Source organism: Aspergillus oryzae, chromosome 6 (genome assembly GCF_000184455.2).
Source record: "Aspergillus oryzae RIB40 DNA, chromosome 6".
In the NCBI taxonomy this organism is placed as follows: Eukaryota; Fungi; Ascomycota; class Eurotiomycetes; order Eurotiales; family Aspergillaceae; genus Aspergillus; species Aspergillus oryzae.
In genome coordinates, this window is record NC_036440.1 from 68,067 (window position 1) to 88,503 (window position 20,437).

Below are 20,437 nucleotides of genomic sequence, written 5' to 3' on the forward strand. Positions count from 1 at the left end.
GAGAATTATCCGAGCGACCTAGACTATACCATCATGTGTATGTTTCGACCTACTCTCAAGTCTTCCAATAGCTGACCACAGTCATCAAATCCAGCTCTCGCAGGCGGACAAAATGTCGTCGACGATGCCATTGCCGCTCGGGGACCAGGTGAGGTCCTGGACTCGGTGGTCAATGGGCCGGCCGGGTTCGACGCCGAGAAACAGGCCTATGAAGTAACGGCCACAGCCACCAGTTCAGTGGACAGTGATGAATATCCTGAGCCGACACCAGAAGAGCAAAGCGCGCTCCGCAAAGTCGCGGACAACCTGCCGATCGTGTCATACTCGCTATGCCTGGTTGAATTCGCGGAGCGAGCCTCCTACTTCGGTGCTCAGACTGTCTTCTCCAACTTTATTGAATTTCCTCTACCGAAAGGCATGCTTGTCATCCAAAAAACTTGAGTCAAGGAATTGGCTGACAGTAGTTTATAGGCGGGAATGGCGCGGGTGCTCCACCGCGTGGTACGCAGGAGACTGCTGGAGGGTTGGGAATGGGCTTGCAGGCAAGTTCCGGATTGGTGTTGCTGTTCGCCTTTCTGGCCTATATACTTCCAATTCTGGGAGGATGGTACGATGCCACTTTCACCCCTCGCTTGGTACGATTGATTGTCGACATTGCCCAGTACTAACGCTCACAGGTGGGCCGACGTTCATGTCGGTCGGTACAAGGCCATTTGTGTAGGTGTCCTGATCTGCGGTATCGCGCACTTGATCCAGATCTTTGGTGCCCTTCCATCTGTCCTGCAGAAGGGCACGGCGCATTCGGCGCCTCCATTCATCATCAGTCTGCTGACCCTGGCGCTTGGCGCTGGGATATTCAAGCCAAACATTGCACCGACCATCCTGGACCAGCATCGGAACAAGAAGGCCTATAACAAAGTGCTCAAATCCGGGGAGAAAGTGATTGTGGACCCCGAACTGACCAGTAGCCGCACCATGCTGATCTTCTACGGGGTGGTCAACGTTGGTGCTTTTTATATGCTCGCTACCACGTACGCGGAGAAGTTTGTGGGCTACTGGCTTGCGTTTCTGTTGGCGGGGATTATCTATTTCCTTTTGCCCGTGGTCCTGGCGTTGGCTTACAAGAGAACTCACAAGCAGCCACCGAGTGGAAGCTCCGATCTGAACAACGCCGTGAAGATCATCTCTATGGCACTGCGGCGCAACAAGTTTCGAGTCTGGCGCAAGAACTTCTTTGACGCAGCGCGACCGAGCGTCTTGGCCGCGGAGGGCATCCAGGTGGAATGGACCGACAAGCTAGTGGATGACGTCCGTCGGACCTTGGGTATGTCGTCTTTCACACTTGCACTGTTCTATATCATGCTAACCCTCCGCAGTCGCAACGGAAGTGTTCTTCTACTTCCCCATCTACAACATCAACGACGGCGGTATTGGCTCGGTCGCAAGTAACCAAGGCGCCTCCATGACGACAAACGGAGCTCCAAATGACCTGTTGAACAACTTCAACGCCCTGACCATCATTGTCGCGACACCTGTGCTGAGCTACATTCTCTACCCCCTGCTATTGCGCTACAACATCAAGTTCGAGCGCATCAGCCGCATCACCTTCGGCTTTGTTCTGGCCATGATCTCGGGGGTGATCGGTGCCATCGTCCAGTGGCGCGTGTACAAGACCTCACCCTGCGGGTACTACGCCTCATCCTGCGACGCGGGCGTCAGTCCGCTCCTGATCTGGTGGCAGCTCCCGAATGTCATTCTGGGTGCCCTGTCGGAGCTCTTCTGCAACGTCACGGCGTATGAACTGGCGTATGCGCGCGCTCCTCCTTCCATGCGCGGGCTAGTGATGGCCATCTTCCTGTTCACCACAGCGCTGTCCAGTGCGCTGGGTGAGGTCCTCATCCCCGTCACGCAGGACCCTTATTTAATTTGGATTTGGGGCGCACCAGCAGTAGCGCTGGCCGTCCAGACCATTTTGTTTTGGTTCCGGTTCCGGTCGCTGAATCATGATAAATTTATGATTGAGGAAAAGGATTATGTTGATACCACGCTCACAACGAAGAGTGAACGGGCGGGCAAGGAGTTGTAAGGTGGTGAGCGACGAGCTGTGCTGACGGGGGAGGTCATATGACTCTGGGTCAAACTAGTGTGGATTTGATTATCATGCACGTCCTCTTATGCTACAAGGTATTGGATCTACATGGTATCTTAACCCATCATTGGATCGGATAATCATGGTGCAAGGAATACCTACGACTATCAGAGTAATTGGGTATCAACCAGTATATTACCGTGCAACACTTTCTGTTCTGTTCTCATAGTATAAATGAGACGTATTTCATTAACTTATCGAAGAATAGGTATCTGGTATTCCATGTCCAACCAGACGCCAGAAATCTAGTAAAAGCCCCCTGTGGAAAGAAAATCAAAGAAACTCCGATTACCCTCGAATTGAAGCCACCGTAACCCGATTATCATAACACGCCCAATGGCACTTCGTCAATTCCTTTCGTAACCATGTATTACGTCTATATGTATCCATAAACTTCTTTTCTGGTATCCCCTACTTCGGATGACCCGGCGGTGGTCCCGCGGGGGGTGAGTATACGCCGTCTCGCGCATATGCGTTCGGTGGCTGCTGTAGCTCGGATCCGTACTGCTGCTGACCAAAGTACCCTTGGTTTGAACCGTAATTCTGCCCGTATCCATGCTCGGTGGACGGTTGGTATCCCGGCGGCGCAGGTGGTGGTTGAGATGGATATTGCTGTTGCTGCCATTGGCCTGGCGGAGGCTGTGTGCCTGGGATCCAGCCGGTGCCGTAGATGGGTCGTTGACCGTGGCGACGGCGTTTACGAGCCGAGAGACATCTATGGAGATATATTGTCAGTAAAGGGTCCCAAAAACGGCGGACTGGGAGGCCGATGGGATGTAACGTACGCGTAAAAGAAGAAGGCTATCAAGGCTACTACGATGATGACGGCCAGTAAGACCCAACGACCCCAGTTATGCCATGACGACCGACACCGATAGATGTTCCCCCACCGGTCGCGGCAACTGGTATTGGTTAGTCAGAGATTGTGTGAAATAAGCCAAGATATCCAGGTTTGTCGCAAACAATGCCATGACGTCGAAAGTCGGAAGCAACTGGAAGAGTGGGAGTCTCTGGTGTGACTTACTATGTGACCATGGCCAGATAAAAGAGTAGCGCAGACTAGAGGATACAGCGATTGAAGACTGAGCGAGTGTGTAGGAAAGAACACAAAGTTTTCTGTTCTGTCTTGGGGCCAGGACATCCGGGCCTGATATACGAGATATCTTGAATGAGCCACCGTTGGCAACCAGTCCGGATCGGGACTAGTTGCGGCCTGAGGTCACTGCCTAAGGTTGGCTGACGTCACACGCCGGTCACGTTCCAATCAGACGGGCAGTGAGTTCTTGGCCCCAAGAGTCACCGCTTGAGGCGCAGTGCATTGATTTCGAATTTCTTGGGCTGTGCCGGAGAACGAGTGCCGTGGAAGAAGTCTGGAACGCCGCGGGTGGCTGACAGGGCGGAGTCTATGAGGTTGACCCTGGGATGGGTAAACTAACGAAGAAGTTTTGTAGGGCAGAGTATCAGAGAGCATCACACGTGACCTCGTCATGTCTCGCATGGCCCTTAGGGTTCATCCTTGGTACTCACATCGATGAAATCATCTCGATATCGCGACGACTCCATCATCATGACCCACTGTTTATGCAGGTGTCTCCCCACTGTCAACGCCTTACCGGGCGACCCCAGATTCAGTGTGCCATACACTCTACGCAGGAGTGCGCATATATATATCGCACACCACATAGCTACGCTAGCCTCAACAAGGAAGAAAACCATGAAAAACCTTAGAAGTTCGTAAATTGTTGACTCATCTCTAGTCATCTAATCTGACGTATGGCTGCAATCTAAAGATAATTTATGTATGCTCCCCCCGGGGGTCATCGAGGTTTCGTCGATCTACGATAATTCTTATGCGGATCCGGAGTCCTCGGCGTAAGATCTGCCGGGCGGTTACGGGTGTGTTTATGATTCTCTTGGAAGGATATTATCCAGTAAACTATGAAGATCACTGACGTGAGGCGCCAATCATGTCTAATAGGTCAATCGCACCTCAAAACGAGGCCGGCAACGCAGATCACGGTTCACGGCGGGGGTCTCTACGAAGCTCGCAATCATGTCTTGACCCTCTGGCAGGTGTTGGATCACATCGTCATCGACTATGATCGATAATCCCATTCGTTTGACATGGACCACGCGAACGATACCTCTCAGGTCGATCCGAGCGAGCTTGGATAGCTGCAACGCCAAATCGCGGACGGTCCGCTGCGCTAGGTACATCGCATGGTAGTAGGTACTCGAACGGTGATTCTTCTGGATTTGGACATAGAAACAGGCCACTGAGAATAGGTTAGCTCTCCCGTTCAGTGCACGCCGAAATTGACAAAGCTCACCGGGTGCCGGGTCTGCCGCCGAGGCCTTGCCCGGAGTGATACTGAACGACCGTTGGACGGGAGACCGAGACGGTCGACCAGGTAACCCATCTTCAGTCGGACCATCGTGGTCGGTATCGCCACGAACGTCCGTCCCACCGGGCGACGAAGGAGGATGGTTCCCCAGCGTGATGCCAGCCAACTGATCGGGGTCGTCCTGCTCATCCCCAGGCAGAGAGAACACACTCACCGAGAGGGCTGAGGAGAACAGCTGTTGTAGATCGTATAGGACCTTGTATAGGTCGCCCGGGGTAGATACGCTGGGGGAGCGACTCATCGATCGGGTGGGATCACTCGGGGTGGGTCCGCGCGCGACGCTCCTGCGTTTCTGCTTCTTACCTAGAGCACCACCGTGGTAGTCCGCCCGGGCGATTTGTTTTTCGACACGCTCAATCGACTTCTGGATGTGAGCGACATCGTTCGCCAGCTTTCTTTCGGCACCATGATCCCGGAAGACCTTCACCCGGCAGTAGCATATCTCCGCCTCGGTCTCGCCTTCCGGTGGGCATTCCGGGGACAAGATCCTCTCTGTCTTCGCGCATAGTCTCACTGGAACCCCCTTCACCCCCTTGGATTGAGTAAAATCCGTGGAGAGAAAGTGGAATCGCACGAGAATCCGGCATTCTGCCGAATGGGCCTCGCCCGAGCTCGTCCACGACACACAGAACTGGTTAAAGGACGCACTCTCCAGATGCCACGTCGGATCAGGCGTCTCCCGGCCACCTCCCTTTAGCGCCACCAATTCCACCGCACAGGGGCTACTGCCGCGTCGCTCGGCGTCACTCCCACCCCGCGCGTCGTGCCACAGCTGCCAGCAAAGGGCCGGGTTGGATCGGTGGGTGAGTTCTTCGAACGCGATTCCGATTCGGGTCCGGTATTGAACCGGCCGGGTGGGCGCGACCGGTGGGCGGGAGTCGACGACCGTGATGGTGTAGGCCTGAGCTTTGTTCAGATAGGTCACGGGGATATCGCGGGCATGGTCGAACATCGCGGTGGGCGCATGGAGGATGACATGGTAGCGGAATCTGCATGGTTTGCCCACGTTAGCGTCCATCGCTGGCCGAGAGAGAACTGGGGAAAGAAGTACGGAATTTCTGGATGTACGGAGACCCTCTCCGGCACATTCGACGCCAGCGATACTGAGTGATCCGTTGAGAGTTCCCGGACGGAGGTTGCGAATGACTCTTTCCGATCGCATTCATCCGGGGCCATGTATTCCCGGTGATCATGATCAAAATAGCGCGTGACGCTGGGTGGCTCATCGAACGTCGGGGCGAATGGGTTCGCATTGGAGAAGACCTGGCTCGGGTCGACCGAGGGAAACATGGCGATGTTGGCGGGTAGAGGGTCATCCTGGGAACGAATCGTCTGGCCACTGAGCATTTGTGTCCAGCGGGAGGGCGAGCTGGTCAGGTTCCACTCCACGGTCGGGGTGTGCAAGTCCCCCGCCGGGCTATGCAAGACGGCGCACATCTGATCGGGCAGTGGCGTGTGTAAGCCCTGCGGCTGACCCGTGGGACTCACAAAATTGACGAGATTCGATCGCATGGACGGTTGTTCGTTCCAGGGCGCAGGCTGCAGGGCACCTGGTTGGGCGTGGGTGACAAGACCCTGCGGGTGGAGCGTCGACGCGATCGAAAGCTCGGAAAAGACATGGGGGAAATCATTGCGAAATTCTCGAATGAGCTCCTCGTTCGGTTTCTGCGATGTTTTCCTGAAGAAGTGCTGTTGAGCCGACGCCAGGGTGAATGTCGGTCGCGTATGCGCATTTCAAATTACCTCTTGCCAAACATTTTCCCGCTCTCTACCGTGAGTCTCGCGACGTGGCGTGTGTCAGTGGAAGTCCATAGCGTAGGGCACGGGGGTGTCCTATTTTATGTACAGTACTACTAGTAGAGTCTGCAACGACAGTACCCAGCGTGATCGCACGTTTGCTCCATCCACGCGGCATGAAACAGAAGGAGTTGGTTTGCGCTGTTGCTCACGATTGGGACGGAAGTGAGAGCCGATGAATGGTCGCCATGCACCTTCCCGCCAATCAGAGCGAGCGCACGGGCTTGGTCACGGGGTCTTATGCTATCCCTGATCCAAACATGCAAGAACTTCGAAATGGACCTGCCCTCTCGAGCGATACGCCCAATTCACAAGTCTGTCCGGTTCCTTTTTGGTGTACCTCCAGCGGTTCTCGGTAGGGCAATGTCTTCGAATTGATTCGGTCTTCACTCCTTTCTCGCCGTTCCTGCATTGATGCCTGTTGTGAACCTTTAAATCCTGCCAAGAGACAAGTTTTCCAAGCAATCTAGAATGACGTATCCATGACGTTCTAGTTCTACCGCTGATCGCCGTGTGCCTTTAGGATCCTACATATTTGGGTGGATATCCAAGTCCCCATTCCTTTGCACGAGGGCCAATAGAATAACCCAACTCGGTAAGGTTCCGGGGCTGATCGCACGTGACGTGGCTGGCAATTAGTTCCACCGATGGCACTGGACGGAGTAAGTATGTACACAATATCTCAAAGAGGCAGGCTGTCCTGAAGTGTGATCGTTGTCCAATGTTGCCAAGCAGATCTCTCACCCGCATGCCACGTTGCCTCATCGGGCCGCCTGTAACCAGTTCTGTGGAGGTGGAGCCCTAATGGGGTCACATCTCTGGCGCAATGCTGAACCAAACCAAAATTGTATATCTGTAGACGAGGATACGAAGCCCTGGTGGTGTACTATTGTCGGCCCTTGGAAAAAGATGACATACTATGAAGAGGTCCGAGCGGATATGCGAGTGATGTCGCGAAACCTTCCATCGTCGATCAGTGAAAGCATGACTAACTTGCTTTATGACGGGTAACCTACCGATAGGATGGATCAAATCGGTGCCCAAGGTAACTACCTACCTGTATGCTTGTACTATCGAATGGTGCTCATCATCTGACGATTTGCTGAGTTTAAATGATCCCATTTTTGAGAAACCCAAAGAACGAATAAGCTGGAACCTACCTTGACGCTTGATGTTGTAGTCTAGACTCCGTCGAGGTTCCACGGCCCAGCGCGGAAACAACCATGGTTAAGATGAACATGAATTTGAGCCAACGTGTCAGATCTCTCAGTCAATAGAGTTTACTTCCCTTGCGCAAGTGATCAATTATTATATCAGCAATGTTGCAGATCCTGAAGAACTCCCCAGACCCCAGTTTTCGAAGGCTGTCCGAGAGCCCGTCTCGATATCTAGGTACAGCCACCGTCACCGTCACTGGACAATGGGATCTGGGAGTAACAATAGCAATGCCCTAATTATAGTCACCGCCGTCTTCCTAGGGACGTCGCTGGTGGCGGTTGGTCTACGATGTTTTGTTCGATTGAGTATTGTGCGCGCCTTCGGGCACGATGATGCATTGATGGTCATGGCGATGGTGTGCAGTCTCGCATTCATCTTCTCCTGGATTCGCGCTGACAGCTATTCGAGCTTTTCAATGTGGCATTCGCCGTGTGTACCTTCCTCAACGCCTCCTCTGGAGCCGGGAAAACGGTGACATACCTAGTTGACCGACCCGAGGACATCCGTCGCGGATACTTGGTCAGTGTTGTTCTCCTCCTTTGCCGCCATTTTGATTGACCCTTCTCATTGATTAGTTTTGGTGGCTTGGCCAGATTCTGTATGTCACCACCGTGACGATCGGCCGACTATCAATTACCATCAGTTTACTTCGTCTAACCGTCGAGCGCATCCATATTTGGATTCTCTATGCAGTGATGGCGCTGTCCACGACGGTGGGGATTGTCCTTTTTTTCGTGGCGATGTTCCAATGCCAGCCAGTCTCCTATTATTGGGATCGCCTGTCGATCGAAGGACACTGCCTGGATATGGACTTGCTCCTCGGCATTGTATACATGTACAGTGCGGTGGCGGCAACCTGTGATTTCATTATCGGCATCCTTCCAGTGCTCCTCATCTGGAGGCTTCAAATGGATCGTCGGACGAAAACCGCCGTGGCGGGGATCTTAGGGATTGCTTGCATGTTCGTTCTGGAACCGCCCTGGATTGTTGTACTTGACACTAAAACCCTTTCTGTAGAGCGAGCGCTGCTGTGATCGCCCGCGTCCCGTATCTCGGTTCGGCCAAGAGTCCAGACTTTCTCCGTTCGTTGCACCTCTTACTGCTACTGCTTCACAATCCTAACCATTCGCAGACGCAACCACACAAATCTCCATCTGCTCCAACGTCGAAGCTGGCCTGGGCATCACCGCTGGCAGTCTGGCGACTGTGCGGCCGATCATCCGCCTGTGGTCGAGGATGACTTTCGCTATTCCCAGCAACCATAGCTTGACCGCTTCATGTCCAATCTCTGGCAAACGTCGTGGTACTGCCGATTGTCGAGATGATGCCAACAGCCATTCCACCTACGCCAGTTATGTCACAGAACCTCAATGGCCCACACAGACTACATATGCTATTCCATAGGACGTTTTCGCCGGCTCTGTTCCGGGTTGAGATTGAGCCTGACACAAGATTCCTCTTCACGGTATTTTTCTTTTCTTTTCTTTTCTTTTCTTTTTTTTTTTTTTTTTTTTCGGTCTGCAATACTTTTCTTTGTTGCATTATACCATTTGGCTTCTAAAGATCGCTTTTTCATCTTCCCTACCCCCTGTTATATATCTGAAGATGCAATTGTAGTATAATATTAACCTCCCTTGGATTAGATTTGGGAACTGAGAATTTATGTCCGCCCAAATTTCTCCCACCTGAACAGCTTCTTGTGGGCGCTGTCCATGGCACGTGTGTAGCAGCTTTTTAAAGACCAACTTCGCAGCCTGGTTCTACGTGTTCAACGTGCGGCGGTAAAGACAACCTGAGATATAGAGCGACAGTGGCACGCATTAACAACCTCTCTAATCCTAACCCACGCCGGAGAAAAAAAAAAAAAAAAAGAGGGAGATTCACACGTTTACCGCCCTGACACGGAGTAATGCCTCTGCATTTTGATAGGCAAATAGCTCCAGATCTCTCCCGGTGATCAAGCCACTCTTCTCAATCTCCTCAAAGAACTGCCATCCTTTCTCATTCGGTGAAAAAGGATAATCAACGCTATACAACACATGATCGATCGAAGTCGTTTGCAGAAGACAAGCAAGCGGCGTCAACGAAAACATGCCACTAGTCGTGATCCAGATATTATTCCTCCAGACCTCCCGAAAACTTCTCTCTCTGCCCCATCGGTCCGAGATAGCAAAGACGCGGTCCAATTGGAAGGGGAGCAACTCACCCATGTGTCCGATCACGATCTTCAGTCTTGGGAAGCGATCGAAGAGCCCGCTGGCGAATAACCTGAGGATATGATGTCCGGTCTCGGCGTGCCAGGCCCAGCCGAAGGCGCTCAACGCCAGCGCCACAGAGTCACTGTAGTTTCCTTTATAATGTTCCATCATGGAGTCGGATGCAAACGTAGGGTGGATATAGATCGGAACGTCTAACTGTTGCGCTTTCTCGAAAATGGGCCAGAAACGTTCATCGTCGTAAAATTGCCCGTCCAGGTGATTATCCACCAAGGCTCCAACGAAGCCCAGTTCTGTCACACAGCGCTCGAGTTCGGCCACGGCAGCAGCTGGCTCGCTCATCGGGAGCATGGCGAATCCCGCTAGTCGAGTGGCATTTCTGGCAATGGCGGATGCCAGGTCATTGTTTACTTCGGAGCAGAGAGGTGGCGATAAATTGCCCGGACCGTGGGAAATGACTTGGAGAGAGACATTCCCTTTATCGAGATCTTGGATACGTTCCTCCCCGAGTGACTCTAACTTGGACATTATAGCAGGCGGGAAGTATGCGTAATGTTCACGGGCCTCTGAGCTCGCTTCGCGGACTTTCGGCGAGGCGTAGTGCTCTTCGAGGGTAATGAAAGGAGGCATGACTGTAAGAATATTTGACAGAGACAGTATTTGTATAGTTAGCCAGTCTTGGAAACAGTGGTGGATGGTTGAGTTCTTATAGTCGTAAGATGGACATTATCATGATCTTTAACTCCGAGGCCGAGCCATAAATCCGGCGTACGTGAGATAGCGAGGTTATATGACGCGTCGATTTCTACTCTATAAATTTGAGTTGGCGTCTGGCTTTAGTTCCTGCGCTAAAATCTCGCCTTGTTTATTCAAGCTATGCGCGTGGTGGATGGGATGATGTTATCCAGCTATCCATCGTCCTTTAATCTCCAACTGATAACAACCCAGAATGGCGCTACTAGGCGAATTAATCCAGCTTGGTACCCGTCGTCCACTGAATCGCAGCTCGGACTATCCGAGAAATAACTTCTACCTCCTCGCTGTTTCGTGGTGCGTATACCATGATCTATCCTGGGGCTATGTTAGCATCGGTCTTCGTCGTATCCTGCATAGATCGCATGTCATGAGGCTTACCCATCCAGGAGGCACCATTGATGGGACCGCAAATCGCCGGCCCCAGGCAGCTTCAATCACCGTACAGGCATCGACTGGAGAAAGCAACACATGTAGGGAGTTGTCAGCCGGGTGAGCATGCGCGATTTCATAGCCAACAGCCGCTGCTTCAGGATTGCATGTCGGGGAGTTCCGACCGTGCATAAATGGCATCAACAGTACCACCTTCTGTCTTAGACAAGCCCAGATGGAGTAAATGAGGATATTGGGAGTGTAAATCGTTCATCAGGTTGAATAATGTCTAAGCGCTACGTTAGAGATGTGGTGAGGTAGCCTGGTCCCTGAACCTACGTCTCTGGCTTGTGGCTCAATGGGCTCTGGGCACTGTCGCTGGGGAAGGGTTCTTAAGCGTGCGGACTGAATGTCAGAGCATGTTACCTATGGTAGTCCAGCATTGTGTTTCTCACCTCGGCTTCAGTGATGGAGGCCCCTTTGCTCTTTGGGGCAGGGTCGGTGGGAGGTACCGGGGTTCGGTTTGTGGCAGGCCTGATGGACCTTGCAGATCATCGCCGCACAGGTAGTTGAAGGCTCTCACAATGCGGAGTCGGTTGGCTTTAAACCAGCCGCGGATAGTGGGTGGTATGCCACCGGTACCTCAAGCGAGCGTCAGATCAAGCGCGAGCCGTAAATGGATCATAAACTGTTCTCTCACCAAAGCCCACCCAATCTCGATAGTCGTAAATGGCCCACGAAAGGATCCCTAGCGTCAAACTACCGGCGATCAGGGGCCAGAGGTTTCGCTGTAAGTCTTGAGGGATGCTTACCCTGTAGAGGGATTGCAGCCCGGGACGGTGGAGAAGGCTAGTCATGATGGTGGCAGTTGTGGTGATATGACGAGTTTGTTGGAGATTTGATACTCCTATGCAGACTGATATAAAGTTATAAACCTGCCAGCAGGGCCGAAGACTGACGTACTGATGTCAGTCCACGTGGACACAGTTGGAGATAAGGATAACTTCGATGTGATGGACAGACATATCTGTCAAATCCATGGCTATACCAGACTCAATGCATCGCTCAGCGGCACCACATACCATTCCCAATCATTGTGTTGGGAGGATTGCCGTCGGGACGATCCGGCGGCTAAATCACAGTCTCGCGACTGCCAAACCGTTTCAATGATGGAGCGGACGCGCGCCACACTGGTGACCGTGGACTGGGCCATCGTAGCCAACGCTCTCAGGACCAAAGCTCGTCCGCAGACCAGCTCCCCCGTGACCGGATCCTGCCAATCCTCTCCATCCGCAGGATCCAGCTCAACGGCAGCTACAAAAATTGGCCATGTTGCATTGATGATGAGATTCTCTTGGAGCAAGGCGGACAATTTCTCTATGATTCGCCGGACGAGACTGCGAACGATTGGGGTAGATGGCTCTGCGTCGTATAAAGCGCAGTGCAGATAGACGGTGCATGCCAGCCGCTTGAGATCGGCAACCGCTTGGAGAGCGCGGTCTTCTGGATCAGCCAAGACTTGCACAAGGCTACCCAATCTTCGATTCAAGGCAGAAGCTCTCATGCTAAAGTCCACCTCTTGAGCCAAGTCGGTGTCCATCTTGGGGCGGATTCGACTGAGATCCAGGATGGAAAAGAGGATAGAGACTAGCTCGGGGCTACATCCCATCCACGGATTGACGGAACGGTCAGTTTGATCCCAGAAAGAAGGGCCAAACAAATCCGCCTTGGCACAGGCGGTGCGACCCATGACATCCTGAAAAGCGAAGAATAGTTCTGCAAAGGCCGTCACTGGACATTGCGTCTCGTTGGTCAGGTTTTTCCTCCGAAGCCGGATAATGTCCTTCGCACCTTGGAGGTGGACGATCCATCCTTTGTCGCACTGGTCGACTATGTCGTATAGACTCAGCATCATCATCAGGACCAGAACTTCAGGATCCGGAGAGATGGTATAGGATGGGTCCGCCGCAATCATGCGGCGCAATTCTCTCAGGACTTGAGACTTTAACCGCACTGCGGTGCTCGTATGTGCCGGGTTAGATTGGGACCAGTAGCACGCGGCCAGTGCTTGGAGCGCTGCGAGTCCGTTCACGGAGCCGCTCAAGCAAAAGGGAAGGATCACAGACGTAAAAGGGGAAGCAATCTTTAGACTTGACGTTGTTCGAGGACAGACTTGATCGATGAAATATTCCACCATGATTGCGTATTTTTGCCCTTGTGGATAGGGAAATACTGGCGGCGAGTACCACAAAGGGGCCTGCTCTGGCACTCCGAGCCTGTCGCGTTTAAGACCGAACATGCTGAGCTCCACGGATGATGACTGACCGGGGGCTCTTTCCTCGTCGTAAAGCCATCTGAGTGTCGAGATGTCCTGATTGACAAAGCTCCACGGATACACCGTGCTATTGAAATGCCAATTCTGTTCCCCGGTTGAGATCGCACGAGAATTTTTCTTCGACTGCGTTCCTTTGCCCCAGACTCCTTCCCGGCCGAATGCTAACCCACGGCTATGGTAGTCGGACTTCCATTTGAGAGTCAACTTTTCCCTGGTGCATTGCCAGCCTTTCTGCCAGCATCGCGTGCAGGAGGGTTCCTTTCCGTCACACTTGACCCGACTCTGTCGACAGTTGGCGCACCCATTGCGGGTTCGCGTCTTTGGCGGATGATCTGGTCCAGACATGTCGCAGGGTAGAAATTGGATCGAGTATGTTAAAGCATGGGAGCAGTGTGTGTGTACTTCGTATTTGTTCAAGTCTGCTTCGTTGTGTGGAATTGCAATCGATTAATAATCCAACTGTCATCCAGAGGCAATTCCCCGTTTTGCAATTTCGACCCCGGAGACTTTATGCTTCGTATCATTGGACGAGGAGGCTCCGCTATGGTATGTTACGGTTATTCGTTTCCCCATATTCGCCCGCAAAACTACGTTACCAGAGTCTATCATAATAGTTATTCTGACGATTTGTTCAAGTATGTATAGTATAGACATCTCTGCCAGGTTGGATATTACCGTGCGATTTGTAGACTGACTATGCTAATTTGGACTTTCTGGCCATTCCCCAGCCGAGTTACCCTGCCTCTACTGGGAAATAGTCAAAGGACAGCCAGATTCAGAAAAGAGAGTATAAGCATCACTCCTCCGATTTCCGATATGAAAATGAAAGTATATGAACTATTCTCTAAATCACAGTCTTTGCAATCGCTTCAAAGTCCTCCTTAAATGCACCGTGCCAGTCCGTCTCTGTCTTCTGTGGTTGCCATCCCAATGCTCTGCTCAACGTGGCTTTCGACCGAGCACTAAGATAGGGTTAGTACCGATGACAATGGCAGCAGGTTAAGGAGACTCACTTGGATGCAAAACCCAGCTCTCGCACCTGCGCATTGCCATTTGAGGCCCAGGCGGCAGCCTCTGGGAGGGACACACTACGAACTTCATCCGTCGCCAATAAGCCCAGCTCTGAACCCGCCGCGGCAATGCCACGAGACACATCCATCCAGGTATGACGACCCGTCTCTGCGAACAACAATCCCTTGGCTCCGTACGGCACATCCTCTCCCTTCAACACCTTCACTAGAACCAACTCGAACAGGGTCACTAGATCGGCGATGTGAACATGGTCCCACTCGGCCTGTCCATCCCCGATGACCACAGCATGTCCGTAGTGCAAGGCACGGCGGATGAGGGCGGGGATCTGGATCGAGAGCCGGTTGACAGGACCCGTGCCAATGCCGAAGATTGTCGGGGCCATGATGATCGTCGTCTTGACGGAAAGATCCATACCAGTGCGGAAGACGGCCAGGTCGGTGGTGCGCTGTTTATAGGCCTCGTGCGCCTCGCGACTCTGTTGATACGCATATACATCGTCGGTATCGTGCAGCTCCCGGGATTCAAGGTAGACTTTGCTGACTGGACGGTCGGCAATGCTGGACGTTCCGGAGGTCTAATAACTCGTCAATGAGTAGACCTGGATAACTCCTACTGCTCCTAGCTCACATGGATAAAGTGGGTTTTCTGGCCCGTCTTGGTCTCTCTCTCATGAAGACCAGTGATCATGGCAATAGCGGATTCAGTGTGAAAAGCGGAAGCGGTGTTGACAATGACTAGAATACAGTTAGAGAACTGTCTTCCTGGGACCCTTCCCAATGCTCACCATCATAGTCGCTCGCGAGCTTCCGAATGAATTCCGTCTCATCTAAGCTCGTGAAGACAATGACTCCAACCCCGAGGTTTTCGAACTCCGGAACCCTCTCCGGCCCGCGGATGAGGACGTCGATCTGTGCACTCTGTACTTCAACGGCAGTACTGGCCTTGAGGGTGGTTAGGACCGAGCCACCACTGTATCTCATTAGCCGTGCTCTCTAGGGATCTATGGTAAGGCATACTCACATGTAGCCCGTAGCCCCGGTCAGGAGAATGCGAGTTTGAGCCATTGCGTTCTGTACGTGCTGATTCCGTGTACACCAAGGTTCAAGTTGTTCGATTGTGAGTGAATTTTTTACGCCATGAAGACGTACGAGGACAGCTTTTATATCATATCTCCTACCCACAAGAATTATGTGATTCTTACCCCTGCTTGCTAAACCTTGCCGCGGAGCAGCATTTGTCAGCCTGGTGTATAGAATATTGTATCATCTTACCCTGGATAGAACATCGATTCCATGATCGAAACATATCTTGCAGAAGGCAAAATGGCAAGTCGATTTGGTGGAGAACTACATTGATGTCTAAGCGATTGAGTGGCTTAACCAACGAGTGAAAAAGTCTCCGGCCGGATCGACCTTCCCGTCAGCTCAACGGAATTCGACGGTCTGGACCCATTGCCACCTTGCAATTCTACCCACACTTTTGCAAATACGAGATTTGCGATTGAGCTTACAGATCAATGGAGATTTCCCTTCTGATTCTCGGCCACTCCATTTTAACTAACCTAGAGTGAAAAATTCTAGAGTGAAAAATTGAGAAAATACTTTAAGTCCCTGACGATGTACGCCAAGCCCTAGTAACGTGCCCTGTGGGTCTCAGTCAAACGGTTGCAGAACATCGGAGAGATCACTCAAGCTTGGCCACGGCATGCCGTCGGGGGAAATACAATCCGATCAGGGAGATTTAGACTGACCGGTATGCAACAGGCTAGTAGATAGACACTTTTGGCTCCCCATGATTAGAAGATAGCCAGACCTATCGACCAAAGCAGAATACATGACCCCCTATACACGGGAAGGGGCAGGCGAAACCTCCCAGTGAGACAAATTCGCATGTAGGGCTGAGATGAGACAAATAGGGGCATTCGCCAAGATATCTAGATCGCCGTACCAGAGAGCAGCGTTGCACTGAGCGAGGACAGATCTGAAATAACCTCTCGCCCGTGCAGCCGTTTCCGGAAGTTTGACATACCAGAAAGAGAAACAGACACATTCTTTTTATAGCATCGTATGTTTCCCTTCTGCTTTCCCAGCAGACCCTCTTTGCCAGACGAGAATAGACAAGGGCCCTGAGAATTATGGAGATTATGGAGCTTATGGAGCCGTCACGGTCCAGGCATGATTGGTCCGTATGGGAATCAAGCACAGACCACCGAAAAAGGGGGCTCCTATTTTTTTCCTTTTTTTTTTCTTGGTTGCCCACATATATCGGGCTCGGCTGGAGGTAAAGAAGCTTCAGTCACACCAAAGTGGAAAGGTAAAAACACAGATCCAAGAAAGTGTATCTGGAGGGGCACAAAAACGAGGGCGAAAAGAGAAAGAAAAATCATGACGTCAGCTGATTCGCGGATCTCCAAAATTTAATCTATCGAAATAGAAGGACCTTTTTCCTGGCCCCGGTCACGTCGTTGTCATGGATCTCGATCCTAATTTGACGATTAGCGATGTGCTAGTCCTGGAGAACCTGCTAGATGACATTAAAGCACAGAGGAGCGAGGGACAAGGTAAGTACACCTTCTTCCCCATTCTCCCATGAGACCGAGTCTAAACATGGCGGGTAGATCGTGAAGCTGTGATCCAAAGTAGAACGTCTCACCATGAAGAGACGGTCAAGAAATTGCAGGCGTTGAATGACCCCCATCATTCGGACTTTGAGCCCAGCGTGGTGTTCACATGGGACCTCAGGGATCTTCGCCTGTATCCGTGGCTAGACAGGTGGATTCTGCAGCCCTATATCGGTCTTGCAACAAGAATCGTTCGGCATGAGACCGACGTGGTGATGCTGTCCCATATTTTACTCTACCTTACGACCTCCGTGCCGAGCGCAATTCTTTTATTTTATAGATTCAGCTGGATACATGGCATCCTGCATTGGCTCATGCAAAGCTACTATACGGGGACATACACTCTGTTGATGCACCAGCATATTCATATGGGTGGAGTACTGAAACCGAAATACCGCTGGCTCGACATGACATTCCCATATGTCACGGATCGTCTGATGGGCCATACCTGGAACAGCTACTACTATCACCATGTCAAGCATCACCACGTGGAGGGCAACGGGCCCGAAGATCTCTCTTCTACCATCCGGTATCAACGGGACGACCTATTCGACTTTCTTTGCTACTTTGGCCGGTTCTTGCTCTGTGTTTGGTTCGAGCTACCACGCTACTTTTTCCGCAAGGGCAATCTTCGCTGTGGATTCAAGGCAGGGACGTGGGAGATCCTCAGCCTGGCGTCGATGTACTGGTCATGGAAATACCTCGGCTGGAAGCCAACTCTCTTTTGCTTTGTTCTTCCATTCATGCAACTGCGCCTGGGGCTGATGGTCGGAAACTGGGGACAGCATGCCTTTGTGGACGAGGTGGATCCGAACTCAGACTTCCGCTCGAGCATTACATTAATAGATGTTGCAGTAAGTAAACTCCGTAGTACTGATATGCCGCGATGTAAACTAAGATGAGCAGAGTAACCGTTTCTGCTACAACGATGGCTACCACACCTCCCACCACCTGAATCCCCGTCGCCACTGGAGGGATCATCCCGTGGCCTTCCTGCAGCAGAAGGACCGATACACCAACGAGAATGCACTGGTGTTCCGCGACATTGACTACATCATGATCACCGTGAGACTATTGCGGAAGGACTATAATCATCTCGCCAAATGTCTCGTCCCACTGGGGGACCAGATCGGGATGGAGCAAGTCGAGATTGCGCAAATGCTGCGCACCAAGACTCGACGATTCACCGAAGAGGAGATCAGACGGAAGTTCCCCCAAAGGAACCAGAGTCATCAATGAGATGACTGGCTAGTTTTGGTAATATGGCCGTCCTTTGGGAGCGAGAGGTATCGAGTGTGTTGCCAGGTTTTCATTTCAGCCGGTTAGGAAGACCGGGCCCTGGTTCAACGCCTACTAGCGATTAATATCATCTTACTCTTGTCCAAGCATGGCCATAACACATGGCGTAGCCCACTCGCTTGTCAAACACAATATAATACATAGACAGCCACCCTACCGGTGTGACCCTGAGCGCAAAATATCTATCCTATCTGCCACCTGTTCGTTCTCCTCTGGGCCCTGGTCGTATGTCACAAGGACCTCTTGCGTCTGCTTGATCCCTGAACTGCCCAGAATACTTTTCGCACTATTATCGTCTCGTCGGTCGGGAAGGATGATCGTATCTCCACAGTAGTAAGGATCACGTTGGCGAGATCCGGACAGGCCACGGCGATTCCGGCTTTTCTTTGCGGAGCTGCTGTAGGCATAGGAAGATGGCTCATCACTGCGATTGTAGGAGGAACTCATCCGAACAAACAGCACGCGAAGGGAAGGAATCGAGGCGGCGAAGATGGTCAGGCCCGTTTCAGCCGAGGCCCATATGAGAATCTCGGAGCAAGCATCTACGGTCGCATTAGCACGGAAACAAAAGAGCGGAAATTGGAAAGAAGCGGCGTACAGGTGTAATCGGCGACGTTAGACACGTTCGTTAGTTTCGTGGTCTTGATGAACGCCGTTGCTGCCGCACTGAAACATTGCTATGTCAGTCTATCACTCGGTCACAGTTTGAGATGCTTGAGCGCACTTACAAGATACCTAGACTCATAGCAATCGCGATGCCTAGCTTCTCACGTCGCTTCATCTGCAGCTTCCAAATCACCAACCATGGCAGTAAGGCCAAGATAAAATCCATACATCCGGAATACGCTAGGAAACATGTCAGCCCATCTGCTCTCGCGGGATCATTTTTGTGATTAGTACCTCCGGCAGTAAGAGCAATGGTTTGGAAGATAGAGCTGGGCCAACAGTCCGCCGTTGACATGAGCTCGGAACGCCAGAGTGCCGCAGCTGGCTTGCACTGGAGCAGGTAGCAGATGGCGCATAGCCACATGATGACATTCATAGAGACGATGATAAACCATAGGATCGCCTTCTGCCAGGGGCGCGTCACGATGCGCAACAGGGTGATGGCGAAGGACGTCTTGCTGAGCACACAGCTGATGATGCATATAATCATGCCAATATAGATCAACTTCAGCGCTTCAGGCGTTTTACTGGGGTCATCAATATCGCCAACATGTTTACCGATTACGCCCATCTGGACGCCTCGGGTGGTGAGCGCTGTGTAGACGAGGAGTAATACCTGTTAGTCAAGGATCAGCTATTGAGCAGCGCTAAAGTGGAGGAGTAGGGCCACGGACCAGGGCCAGACTGATTACCATGTCATCCCATCCGAATCCTCTATTCAATATTACCTTGCAATACATCCGGAGGGCTACAATAAGGGCCGGGATTAAGACCAGGATCCAGCACACGGCCAGGATGGTCGGACCCTGGTTGTCAATCGGCTTCGACGACATGGCTCGTCAGTGACTTGGAGGACAAGGAAGCATGCAGAGGACGTTGAGAAAGCTTCTAACCGGCAGAGCGTCGGGTAGAAGCTCTCAAGTGCAACCGGACGTCCCGGGCTACAAATACCAGAGTAGGTGTACTTAGTAGAAGTTGGATTGCCACCCCCGAAGCTTTAGCCCCTGGTGAGTAAAAAGAATAAGAGAAAGGAGTGTATTTAGGTTAAACGAGTGTAGCGTCGAACAAGGCGCAACCGTACCTTTGTCTTCTTTTCCTTTCTTTTTTTCTTTTCTTGTCATGTAACATGGGTTGATCCTTTAGGCTTACGTATTTAGAAACTTGGATAACGGCCAAGATCGACATGACCAAATCTCCAATCCGAACTAGAGTCAACCGCTGCATGTTAGTGGCAAGAATAGAGCAGCATCTGGGCCATAAAACCCTCGCTGGCGAATCGATATTGATCTAAATAATCATCTACGTACTGTTGCGCACATTGCAGGGGGTGATCACCGCAAGAGGCAACAATTCCTGAACAACCGAGTCATGTAACGAGCCCTTAGGGCACCTATAACATTACACATTAAAAGAAATGAGCCAATCCGTATGGCTAGCGAACGTTAGCGAAGTGGATATGACATGGATCAGCATCCGTCCAGAGCGTTCCGGCAGCGGGTCGGACCTTTAGTCTTCTCTTTAGCACGCCGACTAGAGTACATACGTTAAGGAGGCCTTGCGCAGAAGTACCGCCAA

The 20,437-nt window shown here is 51.8% G+C and overlaps 10 protein-coding genes across 10 annotated transcripts; 3 read left to right on the forward strand and 7 right to left on the reverse strand.

Moving 5' to 3' along the window:
• Nucleotides 1–612: 612 nt before the first annotated feature.
• On the forward strand, nt 613–2,086 carry AO090020000694 (putative MFS peptide transporter; the record flags this gene model as incomplete). The annotated part of the gene is made up of 3 exons (XM_023237887.1): nt 613–635; nt 678–1,324; nt 1,377–2,086. The coding sequence occupies 3 exons, from the start codon at nt 613–615 to the stop codon at nt 2,084–2,086; spliced, it is 1,380 nt and encodes a 459-aa protein (XP_023092944.1).
• A 474-nt stretch (nt 2,087–2,560) lies between these two features.
• Nucleotides 2,561–3,638, reverse strand: AO090020000693 (resistance to Congo red protein; the record flags this gene model as incomplete). Its single annotated transcript, XM_023237888.1, has 3 exons — nt 2,561–2,864; nt 2,935–3,051; nt 3,586–3,638. The coding sequence occupies 3 exons, from the start codon at nt 3,636–3,638 to the stop codon at nt 2,561–2,563; spliced, it is 474 nt and encodes a 157-aa protein (XP_023092943.1).
• Nucleotides 3,639–4,120: 482 nt separating this feature from the next.
• Nucleotides 4,121–6,311, reverse strand: AO090020000692 (uncharacterized protein; the record flags this gene model as incomplete). Its single annotated transcript, XM_023237889.1, has 3 exons — nt 4,121–5,543; nt 5,606–6,232; nt 6,298–6,311. 3 exons carry the CDS (start codon nt 6,309–6,311, stop codon nt 4,121–4,123), a joined length of 2,064 nt encoding a protein of 687 aa, XP_023092942.1.
• Nucleotides 6,312–7,771: 1,460 nt separating this feature from the next.
• AO090020000691 (uncharacterized protein) lies at nt 7,772–8,973 on the forward strand (the record flags this gene model as incomplete). The annotated part of the gene is made up of 5 exons (XM_023237890.1): nt 7,772–8,000; nt 8,054–8,088; nt 8,145–8,530; nt 8,587–8,651; nt 8,702–8,973. 5 exons carry the CDS (start codon nt 7,772–7,774, stop codon nt 8,971–8,973), a joined length of 987 nt encoding a protein of 328 aa, XP_023092941.1.
• Nucleotides 8,974–9,449: 476 nt separating this feature from the next.
• AO090020000690 (amidohydrolase family protein) lies at nt 9,450–10,415 on the reverse strand (the record flags this gene model as incomplete). The annotated part of the gene is made up of 1 exon (XM_001824914.1): nt 9,450–10,415. One exon carries the CDS (start codon nt 10,413–10,415, stop codon nt 9,450–9,452), a length of 966 nt encoding a protein of 321 aa, XP_001824966.1.
• Nucleotides 10,416–11,952: 1,537 nt separating this feature from the next.
• Nucleotides 11,953–13,590, reverse strand: AO090020000689 (Zn(II)2Cys6 transcription factor; the record flags this gene model as incomplete). The annotated part of the gene is made up of 1 exon (XM_001824913.1): nt 11,953–13,590. One exon carries the CDS (start codon nt 13,588–13,590, stop codon nt 11,953–11,955), a length of 1,638 nt encoding a protein of 545 aa, XP_001824965.1.
• Nucleotides 13,591–13,832: 242 nt separating this feature from the next.
• Nucleotides 13,833–14,659, reverse strand: AO090020000688 (uncharacterized protein; the record flags this gene model as incomplete). Its single annotated transcript, XM_023237891.1, has 3 exons — nt 13,833–13,847; nt 13,941–13,989; nt 14,259–14,659. The coding sequence occupies 3 exons, from the start codon at nt 14,657–14,659 to the stop codon at nt 13,833–13,835; spliced, it is 465 nt and encodes a 154-aa protein (XP_023092940.1).
• Nucleotides 14,660–14,895: 236 nt separating this feature from the next.
• AO090020000687 (uncharacterized protein) lies at nt 14,896–15,571 on the reverse strand (the record flags this gene model as incomplete). The annotated part of the gene is made up of 4 exons (XM_023237892.1): nt 14,896–15,011; nt 15,062–15,246; nt 15,298–15,519; nt 15,549–15,571. 4 exons carry the CDS (start codon nt 15,569–15,571, stop codon nt 14,896–14,898), a joined length of 546 nt encoding a protein of 181 aa, XP_023092939.1.
• Nucleotides 15,572–16,746: 1,175 nt separating this feature from the next.
• On the forward strand, nt 16,747–18,136 carry AO090020000686 (fatty acid desaturase; the record flags this gene model as incomplete). The annotated part of the gene is made up of 3 exons (XM_001824910.1): nt 16,747–16,837; nt 16,895–17,751; nt 17,804–18,136. 3 exons carry the CDS (start codon nt 16,747–16,749, stop codon nt 18,134–18,136), a joined length of 1,281 nt encoding a protein of 426 aa, XP_001824962.1.
• A 213-nt stretch (nt 18,137–18,349) lies between these two features.
• AO090020000685 (uncharacterized protein) lies at nt 18,350–19,695 on the reverse strand (the record flags this gene model as incomplete). Its single annotated transcript, XM_023237893.1, has 4 exons — nt 18,350–18,738; nt 18,795–18,862; nt 18,925–19,478; nt 19,537–19,695. 4 exons carry the CDS (start codon nt 19,693–19,695, stop codon nt 18,350–18,352), a joined length of 1,170 nt encoding a protein of 389 aa, XP_023092938.1.
• Nucleotides 19,696–20,437: the final 742 nt, after the last annotated feature.